Source organism: Aotus nancymaae, unplaced genomic scaffold (assembly GCF_030222135.1).
Source record: "Aotus nancymaae isolate 86718 unplaced genomic scaffold, 86718_ANA_hifiasm-v0.15.2.pri h1tg000029l, whole genome shotgun sequence".
NCBI classification, from domain to species: Eukaryota; Metazoa; Chordata; class Mammalia; order Primates; family Aotidae; genus Aotus; species Aotus nancymaae.
In genome coordinates, this window is record NW_026988442.1 from 18,424,887 (window position 1) to 18,442,994 (window position 18,108).

The 18,108-nt window shown below is 53.7% G+C and overlaps 1 protein-coding gene across 1 annotated transcript; it reads left to right on the top strand.

Moving 5' to 3' along the window:
- The first annotated feature begins 13,208 nt into the window (after positions 1 to 13,208).
- SLC32A1 (solute carrier family 32 member 1) lies at positions 13,209 to 18,108 on the top strand. The gene is made up of 2 exons (XM_012455023.2): positions 13,209 to 13,834; positions 16,189 to 18,108. The coding sequence occupies exons 1-2, from the start codon at positions 13,445 to 13,447 to the stop codon at positions 17,374 to 17,376; spliced, it is 1,578 nt and encodes a 525-aa protein (XP_012310446.1). The 5' UTR covers positions 13,209 to 13,444; the 3' UTR covers positions 17,377 to 18,108.

Sequence of the window (18,108 nt, forward strand, 5' to 3'; positions counted from 1 at the left end):
TAATTCCCCAAGAAGAAAACCCCATCCCTGGTCTGCAGCTGCAAGGATCAAGGGCAGAGGGAGGTCTCCAGCAGGCTGTACAAAGCTCAAATAACTTTAAGCACTGCCCTGGAGCCTGGTGACAGGCTAGTCCAGGCCATGGCCTCCTTTGCCATCAAACACCCATTTCTTAACAGGATTTGCTCATCCTGGGAACAGACATTTTTCTTTGGCCTGACCTCTCTCAGGGACTCCTGCCTCATGTACCCACCTGCAAGTACCCCCATCCTCTTAGGCTGAATACGGTCAATGTTGGTAAAAGTAAGTATACCAACAGCAATAATAACAATATTATCAAAGCTGTCATTTACTGTGTTTACGAAAAGGCACAGGGCTTTACCCACATTATCTGATTTAATCCTCACAACAACCCTGTGAGGAATGTACTATTATTGACCCATTTATGAATTAAGAAAAGGGCACAGAGAGGTATAATAACTTCTATTGGGTCTCACAGCTGGCAGAGGTAGTGCTGGGATTCAAATCAAAGCAGTCTGATCCTAGGATGGGTTCCATTAATGGCAATGTGACACCAAGCTCTTGCTGGCCTTCTTCCCCGACCAGCCTTTCCTCCCAAACTCCCTGCATCAGATGTGGCTTCTCCTGGATCCCTGTCATTGGCTGTGGAACCTCAGAATCATCACTGATAAGTACTTTGGCTTTGGTGACAGACAGACATGGGTTTGAGTCTTGACTCTGGCTCTTGTTCCTGTGTGGCCTTGGGGAAGGTGATCCTGCTCTCTGTTTCTTGGTCTCTAGTTGTGTGAAATGATCTGGCAATATCTGGTGGGCTTCTGTCACTGCCTGCCCAGTGCCTGTCCTTACTCTGAGAACTCTCTTCTCACCCCCATCCACAGGGCCATTGTTGGGTTGCCACAGTCTTGCATGACATTGATGCTGAATTGACTCTAACTGTAAGACTGTGGCAACCCAGTGATTGCATGGTTTTTTGTTTTTGTTTTGTTTTTGAGACAGAGTCTCACTCTATTGCCCAGGCTGGAATGCTGTGGCGCGATATTGGCAGAGGCAACCTCTGCCTCCTGGGTTCAAGCAATTCTCCTGCCTCAGCCTCCCGAATCGCTAAGATTACAGCCATGCCCCACAAATTTTTTGTGTTTTTAGTAGAAATGGGGTTTCACCATATTGGCCAGGCTGGTCTGAAACTCCTGACCTCAGGTGATCTGCCTACCTCAGCCTCCCGAAGTTCTGGGATTACAGGTGTGAACCGCTGCACCCAGCTGATGATTGCAAGTTTACTGGAGTTGGGGGAGGGGGGCGGTGCTTGATTTGAGCTGGCCAAAGTCCTTCCCCTGGACTTTTCAAGCCAAGCTTATGACCAACAGCCAGTTCCACTCCAGCAGTGATAACTGTAAGATGGGAGGCTTGGGAGCGGCTAGCGTCATGTTTACTTCAATATGGAAGAAGTTCACAGCAAAAGAAAAGATGACATGCTGAGAGCACAGAAGTGAAGAGAGGGGTCTTTGGTCCTGGCTTTCCTGAGGCCATGCTCCTGAGGTCTGCCCCTCCCAGTATTACCTGAGACCACAGCATTCTTCCAGTAATGCCCTGTTGGACCTACGCTAGTGGCTGAGGTTGAGGATAAGATGAGATAATACACGAGGGGCACTTAGTACATTAGATGGAAAAAGTAAGTCCTCAATAAGTGGTAACTACTATGACTTTTTTTTTTTTTTTGAAACAGAGTCTGGCTCTGTCACCCTGACTGGAGTGCAGTGGTTTGATCTCAGTTCACTGCAGCCTCCGCCTCCCAGGTTCAAGTGATTCTCCCGTCTCAGCTTCCCGTGTCGCTGGGACTGCAGGCACCCAGCACCATGCCTGGCTAATTTTGTATTTTTAGTACAGACAGAGTTTTGTCATGTCGGCCAGGCTTGTCTCGAGCTCCTGACCTCAGGTGATCCACCCACCTCGGCCTCCCAAAGTGCTGGGGTTACAGGTGTGAGCCATCAAGCCCAGCCTATTATGACTATTACTAAGACAGTACAAGCCTGGGCAACATAGCGAGACATCCATCTCTACAAAAATTTTTTTTTTTAATTAGCCAGGTGCAGTGGTGGACACCTGTGGTCTCAGCTACTTGAGAGGTTGAAGTGAGAGGATTGCTTGAGCCTGGGAGGTTGAAGCTGCAGTGAGCTGTGATTGCACCACTGCACTCCAGCATAGGTGACAGAGCGAGACCCTGTTCAAAAGAACAAAAGAGCACAGACTCAGCTCAAATTCACGCCCTGAGAAGCAGTCAATGAAAGGAGAGAAGATTAAATTATATTTTCTATATGCCACTGTGAGCTGTGAGTCCAGGAAGGCTCCTTGGGAGGAGCGAAGAGCTTGAGAAGAGGGTGGAAGGCATCTTGGCAGGGGCTGGAATGGGGAGACAGTTTGCTGAAGCAGAGGGCTGGACTCAGCCCCACCTCCCCTGCTCCAGGCCCTTGGAGGCCAGGCCTCCAAGGGGTACTCAGCATCTCTCTCTGTTCCTCGCTGTCAGCACAGTGGTTTGTCCACAGGCTCGTGGAAGCCTCCTTTATAGCAGCCTTTTGCTGAGCACCAGGATAGAAGGATGAGAAAGACATCAGCCACACCCTCATGGATGTATAACATGCCAGGGCAAAGCACAGAGGGTGGCAGGAAGACATAAGAGGGGCATACTCAAAACTTGGCAAATCAAAGAGGGCTTTCTGGATGGACTGACATCTAAGCAATGACCTAGGAATAAATGAGGATCGTAGCTAATATCCCTGAAGGATAGATTGCATGTGAGGTGTTTTAGATGCTTTGTGTCCTTGAATGTAATCCTCTCTGCCACCTCGAGAGGACTGATTATGTCCATTGAGCAGATCAGGAAACTGGAGCTCTGCTGGGTGAAGTGCTTCCTGGTCACACAGCTACAAAGTGGTGGAGCCTGGATTTGAGTTCAGCTCTGCCTGCTTTACAGTGCATGTTCTGAACCACAGAAATGAGAGTAAATGAGAGTCAGGGTGGGAAGCAGATCATCCCCTGCAGCTGGAACTAGGGCGATCCAATTGAGATGCTGGACAGGAGGCTGCTGAAGCAGGCAGGGGCTGGGACACACCAGGCCTTGCAGGCTGGGGGCACGGGGCGGGGGAGTTTGTGCTTCATCCTGGGGGCAGCTGAATGATGGAAAAGGCCAGGGCTGGCTCTAGAACTCTACCAGGTAAGCATCCTGTCCACAGATGCGGGCTGGAATGCCAGTGCATGGGCCTGTGGCTCATGTGCCCTGAGTAACAGGCTGCCCACTGAGTCTCTCCTGCCTGTTGCAGCCCCCCCTTGGCCAGGCGCTGGAGAGAAGGAGCCCAAGGACTCAGGCCCTCTTCATCTGGAGCGGGGAGCGAGCTGAGGATTCTCAGCCAATCATTGAGCTGTCCCTAAATTAGCCGTAATCACCCCTGATTGCTCCTTTGTCACTGGGCTGGCTCTCAGAGCCGCTTCCATCTGAGGCTGTGGGGAGGGGCCCTTCAAACCAATGTGCAATGCTGGTTTCCTATTTTAGAATAAACACTTGTGGTGGGGGGCTGGGCACCTCCTGAGCCCTCAGAGATCCAAAAGACAGGCACAAATGAGTGCAGGGGTGAACAGAACCAGTCCCCACAGTGGGCAGGACTTTACAGCTGGTGAGGCACTTCTCTGACCCTTGAGGCAGGATCATATCCCTATTTGACAAATGAGTAACAGGCTGAGAGAGAGGGGTTAGTGTATGTAATCACAGAGTGCAGGCAATAGAGCTAAGGAACGTTTCATCCATTCATTCACTTGCCAAATATGTATTGAGCACCTGCTATATGTCAGGCACTGTGCTAGGTGTTCAGTATAAACCCAGAACTTTTCTGATCATGACAATTATAACAATAGCCAGAGTTTATTGAGCATTTACTATGTGCCAGGTGCTCCACTACCTACATTCCATGTGATGTCTTGTCAATCCCCCCAACAGCACTGTGAAGTGGAGTGAAGCAGGCACGCATATGGGGAAGGAAGCATTTCTCTCTGTCTCCATCCCAAAGATTGGCATATGCCAAAGGTGACTCACAAATAGTGGCATTTGAAGGAGACAGGAACTGAAGAGCTGAGGGGATGAGAGAGAGGGTCCAAAGAGGAGGGGTGACCTCAAGGTGGTGACCACATGGTGACTACAGGGGATCCGATCAAGGAACTCACCCTGCAGAGGGTGGGAAACCCAGGGGAGCTGATTAGGTACAGCCACAGATTGCACTGTATTGAGAGATCCAACTTAACACAAGTAAAAGCCTCCTTTACACTTTCTTTTGAATGCCTGTGTGCAGCTCCCAGCTCTGACCAGTTTAACAATGAATGCCCCACCCCTTCCTCCCCCTGCTGGGGCAGGGTTCTAGGGTGATCATTTTTATTCCCATTTAATAGATGAGTAAACTGAAGCAGAGAGGCCGAGAGTCACCTCCCCAGGGTCACTCAACCAGCAGTGGCAGAGTTGATTCCAGAGCTGAACCCTGAAGCAACATCCCCCTCAGGCTGGTCCTGTGGTCATGAGTCTAGCCTGGGGACCCCTTGATACCTGCAGGCAGTGGATGAAACAACCTCAGCCCCTCACTGAGAAACAGCAAGCCCCTCCCCCTCCTGCATCTCACCCTCCCCACGGCCCAGCTCCGCTCAGAGCTATTAACCAGGTCACGCTGGCTTGTCCCAGTCCAATAGTTCCCTTAATTGCCTTTTTATAGCACGTCGTACAACTGTTCATTACGCTGTCATATTTCCCCTCGAAGGCAGCAGTGGGGGAGCCAAACTGAGGATGGGGACCCACCCAGGTGGCAGGGGCTGTGTGTGGGGCACCAATGTGTGAAGCTTATTTTCTACTTGGTCAGAACGAATTAAATGTGTGCTTCTCACACTTGGGTAATCCAGGAACCACGTTTAAAGGGGAAAAAAGTCACAGCCCCCCATCAACAATTGACAAATTATCTTTATTACAATTTTATGAAAATACGTACAGACAGAAAGCTAGGTATCAACTCCTTATCCTTTTAGCTCTACACAATTGGAAAAGCAGAGACAATATACCAGTGCAGCACAAACAAAGCCACAACATCAGACATTTCCAAAGAACGCGAATAATTTAACGTGATGGATAGTGTGTGGCTGAAATGAAATCGCACTTGCACAGTGAATGTGGTTCAGCATTTAGCCCCCCTCTGTTCTTTTGTCATAAGGCACATGACAGTTAAAGCAGTATTTGGTCATCTAGGAGACCTAGAATCTGCTGGTAGGTTTTTTAGATATAATATAATATAAAATTGGCTGGGTGTGGTGGCTCATGCCTGTAAATCCCAGCACTTTGGGAGGCTGAGGCAGGCAGATCACTGCAGGTCAGGAGTTTGAGACCAGCCTGGCCAATATGGTGAAACCCCATCTCTACTAAAAATACAAAAATTAGCCGGGTGTGGTGGTGTACACCTGTAATCCCAGCCACTCAGGAGGCTGAGACAGAAGAATCACTAGATCACAGGAGACGGAGGTTGCAGTGAGCTGAAATCGCACCACTGCACTCCAGCCTGGGTGACAGAGTGATTCCGTTTCAAAAAAAAAAAAAAAGATATAAAATTGGCCAATTCTGAGAGAGAATTGGTTAATTTTATAACCAATTCTCACACCCTAGGTTGAGAAACAATAAATGTCCCAGGAGCTTTTTTTTTTTTTTAAGACGCAGTCTTGCTTTGTTGCCCAGGCAACATCCGCCTCCCGGGTTCAAGCAATTCTCATGCCTCAGCCCCTTTTGCATTTTTAGTAGAGACAGGGTTTTGCCGTGTTGGCCAGACTGGTCTCAAACTCCTGACCTCAGGTGATCCGCCTGCCTTGGCCTCCCAAAGTACTGGAATTATAGATGTGAGCCACTATGCTGGACCAATCATTTATCAGCTGTGCAGGTCTAAGCTATCCTATGGGGAAAAGCCACGCGTTCTTGGGGCTGGCAAGCCAGGACACAGGGCCCAGACCAGTAAGGCCAGATCTCACCCAGACTTCAGTGAAATCCACAAGGTCTTCTGAGAGAAGAGCACCTACTCTGTACCTGGCCCTATGCCTCCCACCTCCCTGTCCCAGGAGTTGCCTATGTCGTCGGGAGGGAGATAGGGGTGCCCCAGAGTAGATGTATATACAAGTCAGTGCAGAGAGAATGCCTGGGAACTGATACAGAGAGATGTTTGGCCAGGGGGAGCCAGATCTGGATCGCAGTTCTTCCCTGGAGCCCAGAGACCCAAGCCCTGCCCTGCAGACTCACCAACAGTGCTGAGGTGATAAAGACAGCTCTGATCCTGTGTTCAACTCCTGAATCTGTCACTATCTAGCTGTGAGACTATGGGCAAGTCGCTTAACCTCTTTGCACTGCAGGGTCCTCGCCTATGAAGCAAACATAAAACCAACCCATGTTCACGGGGATGGTGTGAGGCTTGTCCATGCTGGTGTGACCCAGGGAAAGCACTTAGCCTAGAACCTAGCAAAGAAGAAGCTTTTGGTAAATGTTAACGTCAGTATCTTACCCCATTCCAGCTTTCAACAGAATTCGAAGAGAAAAACACGTCTAGATGGGGTTTTTAGGCTGGAGGCCATGGACTCACCACAGATGGGCTTAGGGACTTGAAACCTTCTGCAACATTGTGTGTGTGTTTCTAGAAGAATCTGCAGCCTCACCAGATGTCCATGGGGGCTGTGACCTAGAAAACTCTTTGGTTGCTGAGCTAGGTCAGGGCTGGCTGAAGCACTCAGTCTTAGTTCAGGCTGTCATGATAAAGTGACATAGCCTGAGTGACTTAAGCAACAGAAACTCATTTTCTAACAATTCTGGAGGCTGGAAGCCCCAGATAACAGTGCTGGACCAACCTCACTTCTGCAGGATTCGTTTCTAGGGAGGGCTCTCTTCCTGCCTTCTCCCTGTGTCCTCACGTGGCAGAAGGAGAGAGAGAAAGAGGAGAGAGGATGCTTTATTGTCTCTTCTTATAAGAATACTGATCCTATGAGATTGGCACCCCACCCTTTTCACCTCATTTAACTTTACTTCTGTAGAGGCATCTCCAAATATAGTCACATTGGTGGGGAGGGCTTCAACATATGGATCTGGGGGTCACAATTCAGTCCATAGCACTCAGTGAGATAGATTATTCTAGATCTGGGTACAGGCAGGTTTTGACCAGCAAAGGCTAACCCTTGAGGTTTCTAACTAAAGCAAGGACCTCCTGCAGCTCCCCTGGCCCCAGTGATCATCAGTCCTCCCAACTGTCCCCTTCCCTGCTTGTGCCCATTGAATTATCCATTCCCCATGTCCATTCCTGCAGGCCCTGCCTCCAGCCTCCTGAGATGACAGTGGGCTAGTCACAGGATTGTGAGAATTTAAGGAAACAGTCCTGAGAGTGCACTTTCAACAGTGCCTGGCACACAGAGGGCACTCAGCAAAGGCGAGCTCTGTACCTGGAGAGTGTAGGAGGTCAGACACACGGCCCCTTCGCACTGCTGGAGTCCAGGGTCCCTGTCCCAGGGTTCACTAGAATCAGAGCCCCCACTATAGCTGTCTCTCCCGGTTATAACCAGTGACTCACAGATTCCTAGAGACCTAGAATCTGCTGGTAGGTGCTGAGTGTTCTTGCAAGGAGTCCCTGAATCTATGTGTGCACCCCAAGCCCTGGATGAACAAAAATCACATCTCATACACCTATGTAGGACTGACTTTCAACTACATAAAAGATGATGTGAGCATAAGACAGAAGAGCTGCAGTATTTGTAATTCAGAGCTGGACTTTGGCTGTTGTGTGTTTCTCGGGAGGGGAAAATGGTTTTGTGACATTGACTTAAGTCACCTCCATGAATGAGTGTCTACTGTGTGCTGGGGACCCAGTGAGGGATAAGGCTGACATGATCCCTGCTTCCCAGCAAACTGGAGCTGTGTTCTCAGAAAAGGGCAGGAACCATTGGTCTAACCCACTAAGCCAGGTCCAGGGCTCCTCCTTCAGTTCCAGGAAGCTTCTGGTTTTAAAGGCTGCTGAGGGCAAGACCTGGGTCTTCATGCCTCCTGCTCTCTGACCCCTTCTCAGAGCTGTCAGCCCAGAAAGCATGAACCCGGAACCCCAGAAGTCATGAAATGCAGCCTCCCTTACCCTGAGGGAGGACTTCTCTGGACATTGTCTCTGATAGGCCATCCAGCCTCTGCCTGGACACCTCTGGAGATGGGATGCTCACTATGTGTGCAAGGAAAACTGCTACTATCTACATGGTCATGAATGTATTTTAATGTCTTACCCTGAGCTCGCAGGGGCAGCACCTACATGGTCCATGTCCCCACCTGATTTGACGCTGAAGGGAGAAGAACCAGGGTCTTTCTTCCATGTATGGGCCCCCACCTGTCACCTCAGCCTTGCTGCCCCTCTCCTCCCTTGTGCCCAGGGACACAGCATCAGGAAATCAGGTTTTGGTCTGGGGAAAGGTGAACTTGGCTCCCTCCAACTGTAGGGAAACCTCACCAATGTCCCAGCCCCGGAATACTTGGGGGTGGGAGTGGTCTATGAAGCCAGTGCCTGTCCCCTCAGCAGGAAAAGCCTTGCAAGGCAGACTTTGCTCTGGAAAAGGAGGGCTCTGAGCCACAGGGGAGGGGGAGGGGGTCTATCTGTGATCATTCAGCCCCGAAATGATGCTCATGATGTTGGCTTTCCAGGCCATTAATTCAAGGGCTCCATGCCCCCCTCCCCCCAACTTGCTGTCTGCTCTGGGAGATAAGCCCAGTTCTATTTAACCCTATTTACTCCCCCAAAGTCTCTGTTAGCCAGGCATTTAACCCCCTGGGTACTGAGGCATCAAAGACAGAGAGATTGAGCTCATGTGTCAGGAGGGGTTGTGTGCGTTTCACTTGAGCCCTGGCATCAGGGAATCTGATCCAGGCCCTTCCTGATCCACAATCCTGATCCAGTAGTCCATCTTTCACAGGGCTCTGCCGAAGTCCTGAGAGAAGGTAGAGACACCCCAGGTTGGGTATCGACAGCGCCTGCTATTTCTCCACATACCCTCTCCGTCCCTAGTTTCTGAGTCACAGGATCTGGGATCTGGCATTGGCAAAAGAGGAAGGCTGTGGCATCTCTGCCTCTTTTGTGTCCCACTGGCTGGTGGCTGCGTCCAGCACGGCCTGCTTCCATCTCCCTCTCCCTGCTTGGTCCTTTTTATATCTCCCCTGCCCCTTTCTGCCCTTTGTTCGCTCCTCTTTTCCCCTTCAGTGATCACGCAAGAGTAGTCCTGTTGGTCTCAGTGTGACTTTGTGTGTGTGTATGTGTGCGCGTGTGTGTGATTTCTTGTGTGTGGGGGCTTGTCTGTGCGTGTGTGTTTACCTGTCCTTGCACTGCTGTATGTCTGAGCCTGTTATCCAGGTGCCTCTGTCCATGCAGAGGGACCCACCAGTGTCTGTTCTGATTCCTTTATGTGGCAGGCAGTCTGGGTACAAATCTTGCATGTGTCTGTGTGCTGGCCTGTCCTTGCTCTGTCATGTCTTAGAATGCTCTGTTCAATCTACTAGAATCTGTATGTTATCCTCATGTCTTTGTATATCTATCCATTGGCTTGTCATGCTCTGTGTGAATGTATGGGTGTGCTGTGCTTCAACTCAGGGACTAGCCTGCTGCAAAATCCTCTCCTAGGGGACCCCTCTAGAGGAGCTATTTGGGAGAATTTGGAGGTTGATGGCTTCACTAGAGCAAAGCCCAGCTCACTACCAGCAAGGGAAGTCATCCCAGTGGTCTCCTGGACTCTGCCCTCTGCCCTGCTCCTGACCTCCATTCCCTTCTCTCCAGGTCAGCTCAGGACTGCGAGGAGTAGGAGCAGAAAGTCACAGGGCAGAAACAGAAGAGTGTACATTCCAGCTCACTCAACTCCCAGATTAATCGCAGGCTTTTTCTTTTGCACTCCCATTTCTCCCACCCCCGATAATGAGAACTGACCATTGAGTATAGTAACTACAACAATAATAAAATAATTGCTATCACATATTGGGCATGCAGCATGTATTAAGCATTTCATATACAAGATCTCATTGAATTTTCTCAATAATTCTATAATATTCTAAAGGATGTTATTCTTATTTTCATATTTTAAAGATGAGGAAATGGAAGCTAGGAGAAGTTAAAGAAGTAGTCAATGTCACAGAGTTGGGGATGGAGTAGAATTATTCAATAAAGTGTGGGTTGCTTGAGAACTTGACACACCTGCCTTTCACCTGGGAATTTCACCTGGGAAGAGGCATTTATTACAAACAGCAGGAAGAAAGGGAAATATGGGAGTTCCTTTCCCAACTTTTGGCATCTAATTATAGCCAGGGGGATTAGAATCTGATTTTGAATTTCATCTCTTTGGGCAGTGAGGTGGCCAAATACCAAACGGCAACCAGGGAGAGAGGATATAAAGAGAAGATGAGGTGGTGCAGGGAAAGGCATGCTGGAGAGAGTCTCAGGATTCCTGGGGGTTCTAGCCTGGCTTTCACCTGGATTCTGTATGACCTTGGGCAGGACACTTCCCTGCTCAGGCCTGAGTTCACTTGTCTGTGAAACTAGGTTAAATGTGAGGCTCTGTTGGGATGTTTGGGGGAGGTTTAAATATTGCAGAAAGGAAAATTGGACCGAGGGCTTTCTAAGGTCCTAGACCCAAGAATTGGAGTGGAGAGTATAGGAAGAGACCATTCTGTGTCATCTTGACAATTCCTAGAATAGCCAGAATAGAGTTGCACGCACAGAAAGGGCTGTGAAAAGGTTCACTGAATGAAAGAATAAATAACCCCATCTCTCACTGATGAAAACACATCACAGCCTACCTTGGGTCCTACAGCAAAGAACACCGTAAAGGACAAGAAAAGTAAGTAAGCACTTTAGACTCACTTGTCAGAGAAGGCATCAGTGGTCATCTTAAGGTCTGGGTGAGATGGGGTGGAGGAGGCACTAGGGAACCCTACAAGACCCAGCCTTTGCCCAGATCATCTCATGTGGGCCAAAGAGTTTCACCAAGAACAGAAGGGGAGAAGATGGTAAGTAGGATGTGGAGGTCTTTGTCTATAGGAATCTGTAGGGAAAATTCTCTCTCTCTTTCCAGTATCCGGGAATTGGGGTGATCCGAGGGTCTCTGTACAGGGCAAATTTCAGATGGGGAATCACTTCTATCTCAAAGCCTCCTTGGAGGAGAGGATCTCTGTGTTTGGAGGAAGAATCTCTTTCCTGTCTTTGTTCTGGGTCTTATCATGACTTAGTGTGTCTGTATTTGGAGGAGGGTTCTATGGAGAGGCTTTTTGTTTTCTTGTGTTCGTTTTTTGGTCTTAGTAGCTGGAGGCTAAGAAGAGGGTTTCTGTCTTGGTTTCCACCAGGCAGGAGTTTCCAGGGCTTTCCAGAGCTTCTGGGGAAATTAAGGGGGTACCTGGGGAGAGGTTAGGAGCATCTCTGTCCAATGTGGTGGAGGCTCTCCAGTCTATCTGGAGAGAAGCCTCCTCCGGGAGACTGGGATGTGCTTGGGTGGGAGGAGGTGGCAGGAGGTGGGAGGGTGTACAGAGGGAAGCCTGTCTTGTCCTGGGCAGCTCCAACTCTCTGCTCAAAGCCCTCGGGCTGCCCTACTTGTGCGCTGGCGTGAGCTAATCTAGAAATACTGCAGCGAAGGAGTGGACTGGGGTTCCCGGGTAGAAAGGGCCTCGGGAGACGGGAGATTGGGAGCCCCTTCCTTTTTTGTTTCCTTTGGTTTCTCTGTCTGCCCCCGCCCCCACTTCCAGTCACAGCCGCTACTTCTCCATTCAGGCTGGGACTGCCAGGTGGAGCCCTGCGGTTTACTGTTCCGGAGGTGTCCTCCGGTCAGCATCTCAGTTGGGGACCTACACTGGGACCCATTCAGAGCAGCGGACCATCATGGAGACTACTACAAAGGGACTCACATAGGCACAAACGCAGGTAACCCCATTCGGGAACACATACGCACGCAATCCAACGCACCAGCTCCGGCACACAGACTCGAGTGCCCACAAAACCACACAGACACAGAATACACGCGGTTACCAAATCTCACATTCGGAGGCCACACTGATCCAGCTTCAAACAGTGTCTGATAGAGCATCAGTCTTTGTCTCTGGGTCTCTTCCTTACTCGAGCTCACACACCCGTACCCCAATCAACAGAAACAGCCCAGGCTCTCACCGCCTGCAGGCAGCCGTCGGAGCAGGGACCCAGCGCTCCGCGAGCCTCCGCTTCCTCCACCCCGCTGCGCCGCAAGCCCTCTCGGCGTGGGCATTAGCAGACCCACTAGGAGGCTGCCGAGAGGTGTCCTCATAGAGTCCTGCCTTCTTCCATACCCCCAAACGAAAAGAAAGCGAAAAGCCAACCTTTCGCCTCCATTCTGCATACATTTGGAGAGTGGCTGGTGGCGAGCGACCTGCACAATCGCTTCCCTCGCGGCATCCCTGGACAGGCGGAGAAAGGCCGGGTGACCGAGCCCGAGGCTGAGCTTCCTTGGGAGCGATCCATGCCAGCCACTTCTACCTTCAAGGGGGACTCGCGGCCAGGTTTAAGCGAGAGGGATGCGTGCCAGAGAAGCTGACTTCTAGACGACCCGCTCCGCCTGAGACGGGCAACTCAGTCCTGCGGGCTTTCGGGGTGCCCAGACCAGTCCTTAGCCAGAGGATCTGGGACTGCACAGCTCTGGGACTCTGGAGGGGGTGGTCCGGGGGCGGGAGGCTGCAAGCATCAGTCCACGCCGGCCCCCTCCCTCCCTGCGGCGGCGAGGTGGGAAGGGCCAGGATGCGAGCTTAGCACCTCCCCTAGAAATGCAGCACTTCGCCCCCCTCACCTCCCCTGCCTTCGGCGCTCCCTCTTTCACGCGCTCTCTCCCGCCTCCTTCCCAAGGGCGCCCTTCTCCTGCCCCCGGCTCACGTCTGAATCCCTCGGTGCCCCCTTCCTCTTCTCCTAGCCCCTTCCTCATATCCCCTGCCTCCGGGTATTTCCTCTCTCCAACCCCCCACCCCCTCACCGCCTGATTCCGAGGGGCGGGAGCGCATTGGGCCGCGCACGGGTGGGGGCGCCGCGCCAGCTTCGCGTAGCTGCTCTGACGCCGCTACCGCCGCCGCCGCTGCCGCCGCCCTCCGCAGCCCAGCCCGCGCCCCACGGCAGCTCCGCAGTGCACTAGCCACCGCCGCCGCCGCCGCTCCGCCAGACCTGCTGCCAGCTTGCCCGGTCCAGCCCTGAGCGAGCGTCGAACGCCAGCCGAGAGGGTCATGAGCCAGAGAGCCCCGGGGCGCGGCGGGGAGAGCAAGCGGAGATAGCGGCTTTGCGCCCCCCGGCCCTCGCCGTCTTGTATCGCGTCCCCCGCATCCTTTGGTCCTTCTGTCCTTTCCGCTGTCCCCACCGCCACCATGGCCACCTTGCTCCGCAGCAAGCTGTCCAACGTGGCCACGTCCGTGTCCAACAAGTCCCAGGCCAAGGTGAGCGGCATGTTCGCCAGGATGGGTTTTCAGGCGGCCACGGATGAGGAGGCGGTGGGCTTCGCGCACTGTGACGACCTCGACTTTGAGCACCGCCAGGGCCTGCAGATGGACATCCTGAAAGCCGAGGGCGAGCCCTGCGGGGACGAGGGCGCTGAACCGCCCGTCGAGGGAGACATCCATTATCAGCGCGGCAGCGGCGCTCCTCTGCCGCCCTCGGGCTCCAAGGACCAGGTGGGAGCTGGTGGTGAGTTCGGGGGCCACGACAAGCCGAAGATCACGGCGTGGGAGGCAGGCTGGAACGTGACCAATGCCATCCAGGTAAGCGCGGGATTCCCAGTTCTGCCTGCCCTCCCCCTTCCTAGCTCAGCGAGCCGGACTCTGCTCCCAACAGAGGCCGCGTGATCTCGGCCTCGAGACCCCCTCCTGTACCCAGGAATCTCCGTTTCTCCATCCCTCCCAGCCCTGCTCGGGGACCTACGCCCCCAGGTGGTGTCTCCCGCCCTAACCGACACTCCCTCCCACGTCACCAGCTGCAAGACCGCTACGCTGAGGTTCGGTCTGAAACACCTGTCCCGAGACACTGCAAAAGTGAAGGAAATAGGGGGAGGGAGAGGGGAGGGATGAGGGAGAAAGAAAATCAGGATTGGAGGGCACGGTATGGTCTTGGACTCTGGAATGGATTCACAGCTGCGTTTTTGGGAGGAAAGAAGAAGGGGAAATCGCTGAACTGGGAGTCTCCTCCCCCCGCACACACGCAGAGACACGCACACGTACACAGGCAGGCACACCGCAAGCCCACAGCCCCCCTTCCCACGAACAAACGTGCAGGCAGGCAAAGGCTCACGACATGGATCTATATATAGACCACAGTACTATCCCCAAATGTACCTGCGTACACCCCTACATCTCCATGAACAAAAGCATGTACCTGCACATACCAAACACACGAATACTCGTTTGAACATATGCACGAACACACATGTACAGACGCATGCAGACAGGAACCAGCCTGCTCCCTCAGGTGCGGCCCTGTTGGAGACATACAGGTGTACACCCACGAACGCACACACATGCTCCCAACAAGCACATTTAGTCCGCAAGAATCCCGTATTACCTGCGCACAGGCTCGCCCCTCTCGCCCGAAATCCCGGCTGCACCGCAAAGAGGCGGCCGGCTCCTCCGCGGGTGACGCTGGCAAAGCCCTCTCCGAAGGCTAAGAATGGCCCCTGCTCTCTAGGCCCGCCACCTCTCCCCTTATTCCCAACCCCCCACTCCCCGCCAGGCGGCGCAGGACTCCTCCACCCGGAGCAGGTTTGGAGTATTGGCAACGACCTCGGAGCTAGCAGGGGCTGACAGGCCGCGGTTTTCGGGGCCAAAGGAGACTTCAGCTGTAGGCATCCCCGAACCCTTACAGCTTGGCCCCGCGGCGTCCCTGGAGCGCACTATCACTGGGGCCACGGAAGGCAGGTTTTCTGGGAGCAGGAGGCCTCCCTGGGACGGGTGCTCGACGTCTTGGGCTCAGCAGGACTCCACCGGGCCCTGCACACCAAATGGCCCGACACAAGGCGCTTTCCGCTCCGGGGCGCGGGGAGACCGCCTTGCTGGACCACGGACCAGGGGCTGCTCCCGCCTTCACTGGTCCGCGCCTTTCTGGGGTGTCTTTGAAGGCTCCGTTTGGTAGGCCCCGAGAGAGGCCAGGGCAGGAGGCTGGAGGCTCGCAGTCCTCCGGAACCCCGGATTTCGTTAGTTCTTAGTCCCCATGTGGACTCTAAACCCTACAGCCCTGTCCGCCCGATCCTGAAGCTTCTGGTTCTAGACTCCTGCTCGGCTCGGCTTTGCGGCCGCGCTGGTGCCTTCCCGCCAGGGTCCTCCTCCTGCTTCCCTCCGGCCGCCTCTGCTTAGTCCCCTTCCTTAGGTCTCGCCTTCGCCCCACTCTGACTCCAGCCTTGTCCTAAAACTCTCAGTTTCCAACCCTGCCTCCTCCTCCCCGAGTCCTGTTCCCCCAAGCATCTTCACATTGTCTCTGTTCTGGCCTCCCAGATGCTTCACCCACCTTCAGCCCCTCTCCCTCTCCACCCTGTCTCCTTCTCCCTCCCACTGTCGCCTTTAACGTTTCCTCCTCTGGTTTGAGGCTGAGACTCCCGAGTTTCCCTCTTTAGCTCCCACTCCCCCCGTTCCAGCCCTACCATAAATACCGTGCCCACTCTTCCAAGTGGCTCAGGCCCAGCTCACCTTTCTTAGCGCCCCTTTCCGACCATGCTTCCTCCTGCCCCTTCTCATCATCTCCCCCCACTCCTCATTCTGGTTCTGTCCCCAGAAACCATCCCGAAGTATTTCTGCTTTCCCCTTCCCTTCTGAGGCTTCTTCCTATTCTCAACCCTTTCCCACCCTAGCCCTCTCGCTATCTCCAGCCATCACTGCACCTTTCCTTCTCAGATCCGTCCATACATCCCTCCCTCTCCATCTCTAGCTCGACACCCGGGCTATCGGTTAGCTCATCTACATCTCCACCGCAGCCTGCCCTAAACCTCTCCTCCCCGGCGGCTCGGACACAATTCTCAGAGTCCTTAGCGCCCTCTTCGGGCCACAGCGTTAAGCCACGCCCCCCCGGACCCCCCTTGGGTTTCGGAGTTCGCTGAGCGTCCGCGTCTGGTTGCCTTTCCGCCCCACAGGGCATGTTCGTGCTGGGCCTACCGTACGCCATCCTGCACGGCGGCTACCTGGGCTTGTTCCTCATCATCTTCGCCGCCGTAGTGTGCTGCTACACTGGCAAGATCCTCATCGCGTGCCTATACGAGGAGAATGAAGACGGCGAGGTGGTGCGCGTGCGGGACTCGTACGTGGCCATCGCCAATGCCTGCTGCGCCCCGCGCTTCCCCACGCTGGGCGGCCGCGTGGTGAACGTGGCGCAGATCATCGAGCTGGTGATGACGTGCATCCTGTACGTGGTGGTGAGTGGCAACCTCATGTACAACAGCTTCCCGGGGCTGCCTGTGTCGCAGAAGTCCTGGTCCATCATCGCCACGGCCGTGCTCCTGCCTTGCGCCTTCCTTAAGAACCTCAAGGCCGTGTCCAAATTCAGTCTGCTGTGCACTCTGGCCCACTTCGTCATCAATATCCTGGTCATAGCCTACTGTCTATCGCGGGCACGCGACTGGGCCTGGGAGAAGGTCAAGTTCTACATCGACGTCAAGAAGTTCCCCATCTCCATTGGCATCATCGTGTTCAGTTACACGTCGCAGATCTTCCTGCCTTCCCTGGAGGGCAACATGCAGCAGCCCAGCGAGTTCCACTGCATGATGAACTGGACGCACATCGCCGCCTGCGTCCTCAAGGGCCTGTTCGCACTCGTCGCCTACCTCACCTGGGCCGACGAGACCAAGGAGGTCATCACGGATAACCTGCCCGGCTCCATCCGCGCCGTAGTCAACATCTTTCTGGTGGCCAAGGCGCTGTTGTCCTATCCGCTGCCATTCTTCGCCGCTGTCGAGGTGCTGGAGAAGTCGCTCTTCCAGGAAGGCAGCCGCGCCTTTTTCCCGGCCTGCTACGGCGGCGACGGGCGCCTGAAGTCCTGGGGGCTGACGCTGCGCTGCGCGCTCGTGGTCTTCACGCTGCTCATGGCCATCTATGTGCCGCACTTCGCGCTGCTCATGGGCCTCACGGGCAGCCTCACTGGCGCCGGCCTCTGTTTCTTGCTGCCCAGCCTCTTCCACCTGCGCCTGCTCTGGCGCAAGCTGCTGTGGCACCAAGTCTTCTTCGACGTCGCCATCTTCGTCATCGGCGGCATCTGCAGCGTGTCCGGCTTCGTGCACTCCCTCGAGGGGCTCATCGAGGCCTACCGAACCAACGCGGAGGACTAGGGAGCAAGGGCAAACCCTCGCCGCGCTTCCGCGCTCTCCCCCTTCTCCCTTCACCCCGCCCCACCAGCCCGGTGCGCTCTGCCGCCGCGCTTGGGAAGCCAAGCTTTAAACATCTCTGGTTCATAGTTTCTGATTATTCGGGGATAGGGGGTGGGAGGGGATAGGGATTCACGATCCATCGCGTCTGCGTTTCTGTTGTCCTTTCTTTTCCAAAACACCCTGGTTTCGGGGGGGGAGGCGGGGCGCATTTGCGGGGAGGGTTCTCTGTCCTTCCAAGTGGGGCCCCGACACTTTGGCTCCAGTCACCGAGCGGTTTGGGAAGGGAGGGAGAGGGGGCGCAGCTCGCAGGCGTGGAAACTTGACCTTGGGGGGACATTTTACATCCATCCAGTGCTCGGAATCTACAGCGTCCAGCCATTTCCAGCAAGAGCGCCTCCCATTCCTGAGACGTTTCAACCCTGCAGCGGGAAAGGCTGACTGGGAAATCCATTTCGGGTGGGCGATTTCCTTCAATGAAGCCGGGAGGCGAGAAGCCGCGGCGGGGCCAGCTTGCCTGCCGGTTTTAAGGAATCCAAACTCATCTTGTGCAATTTATCAGGTGTGGAACTGTTCTACTGTGCGTGTGGTGTGCTCGTGGTGAATAAGATGAAATGTATATCAGAAAAAAAATCTATCTCTAATTTAGAATGCGGTACATAATTATATCCGCAAATAAAGAAGAGACAAAGGCTT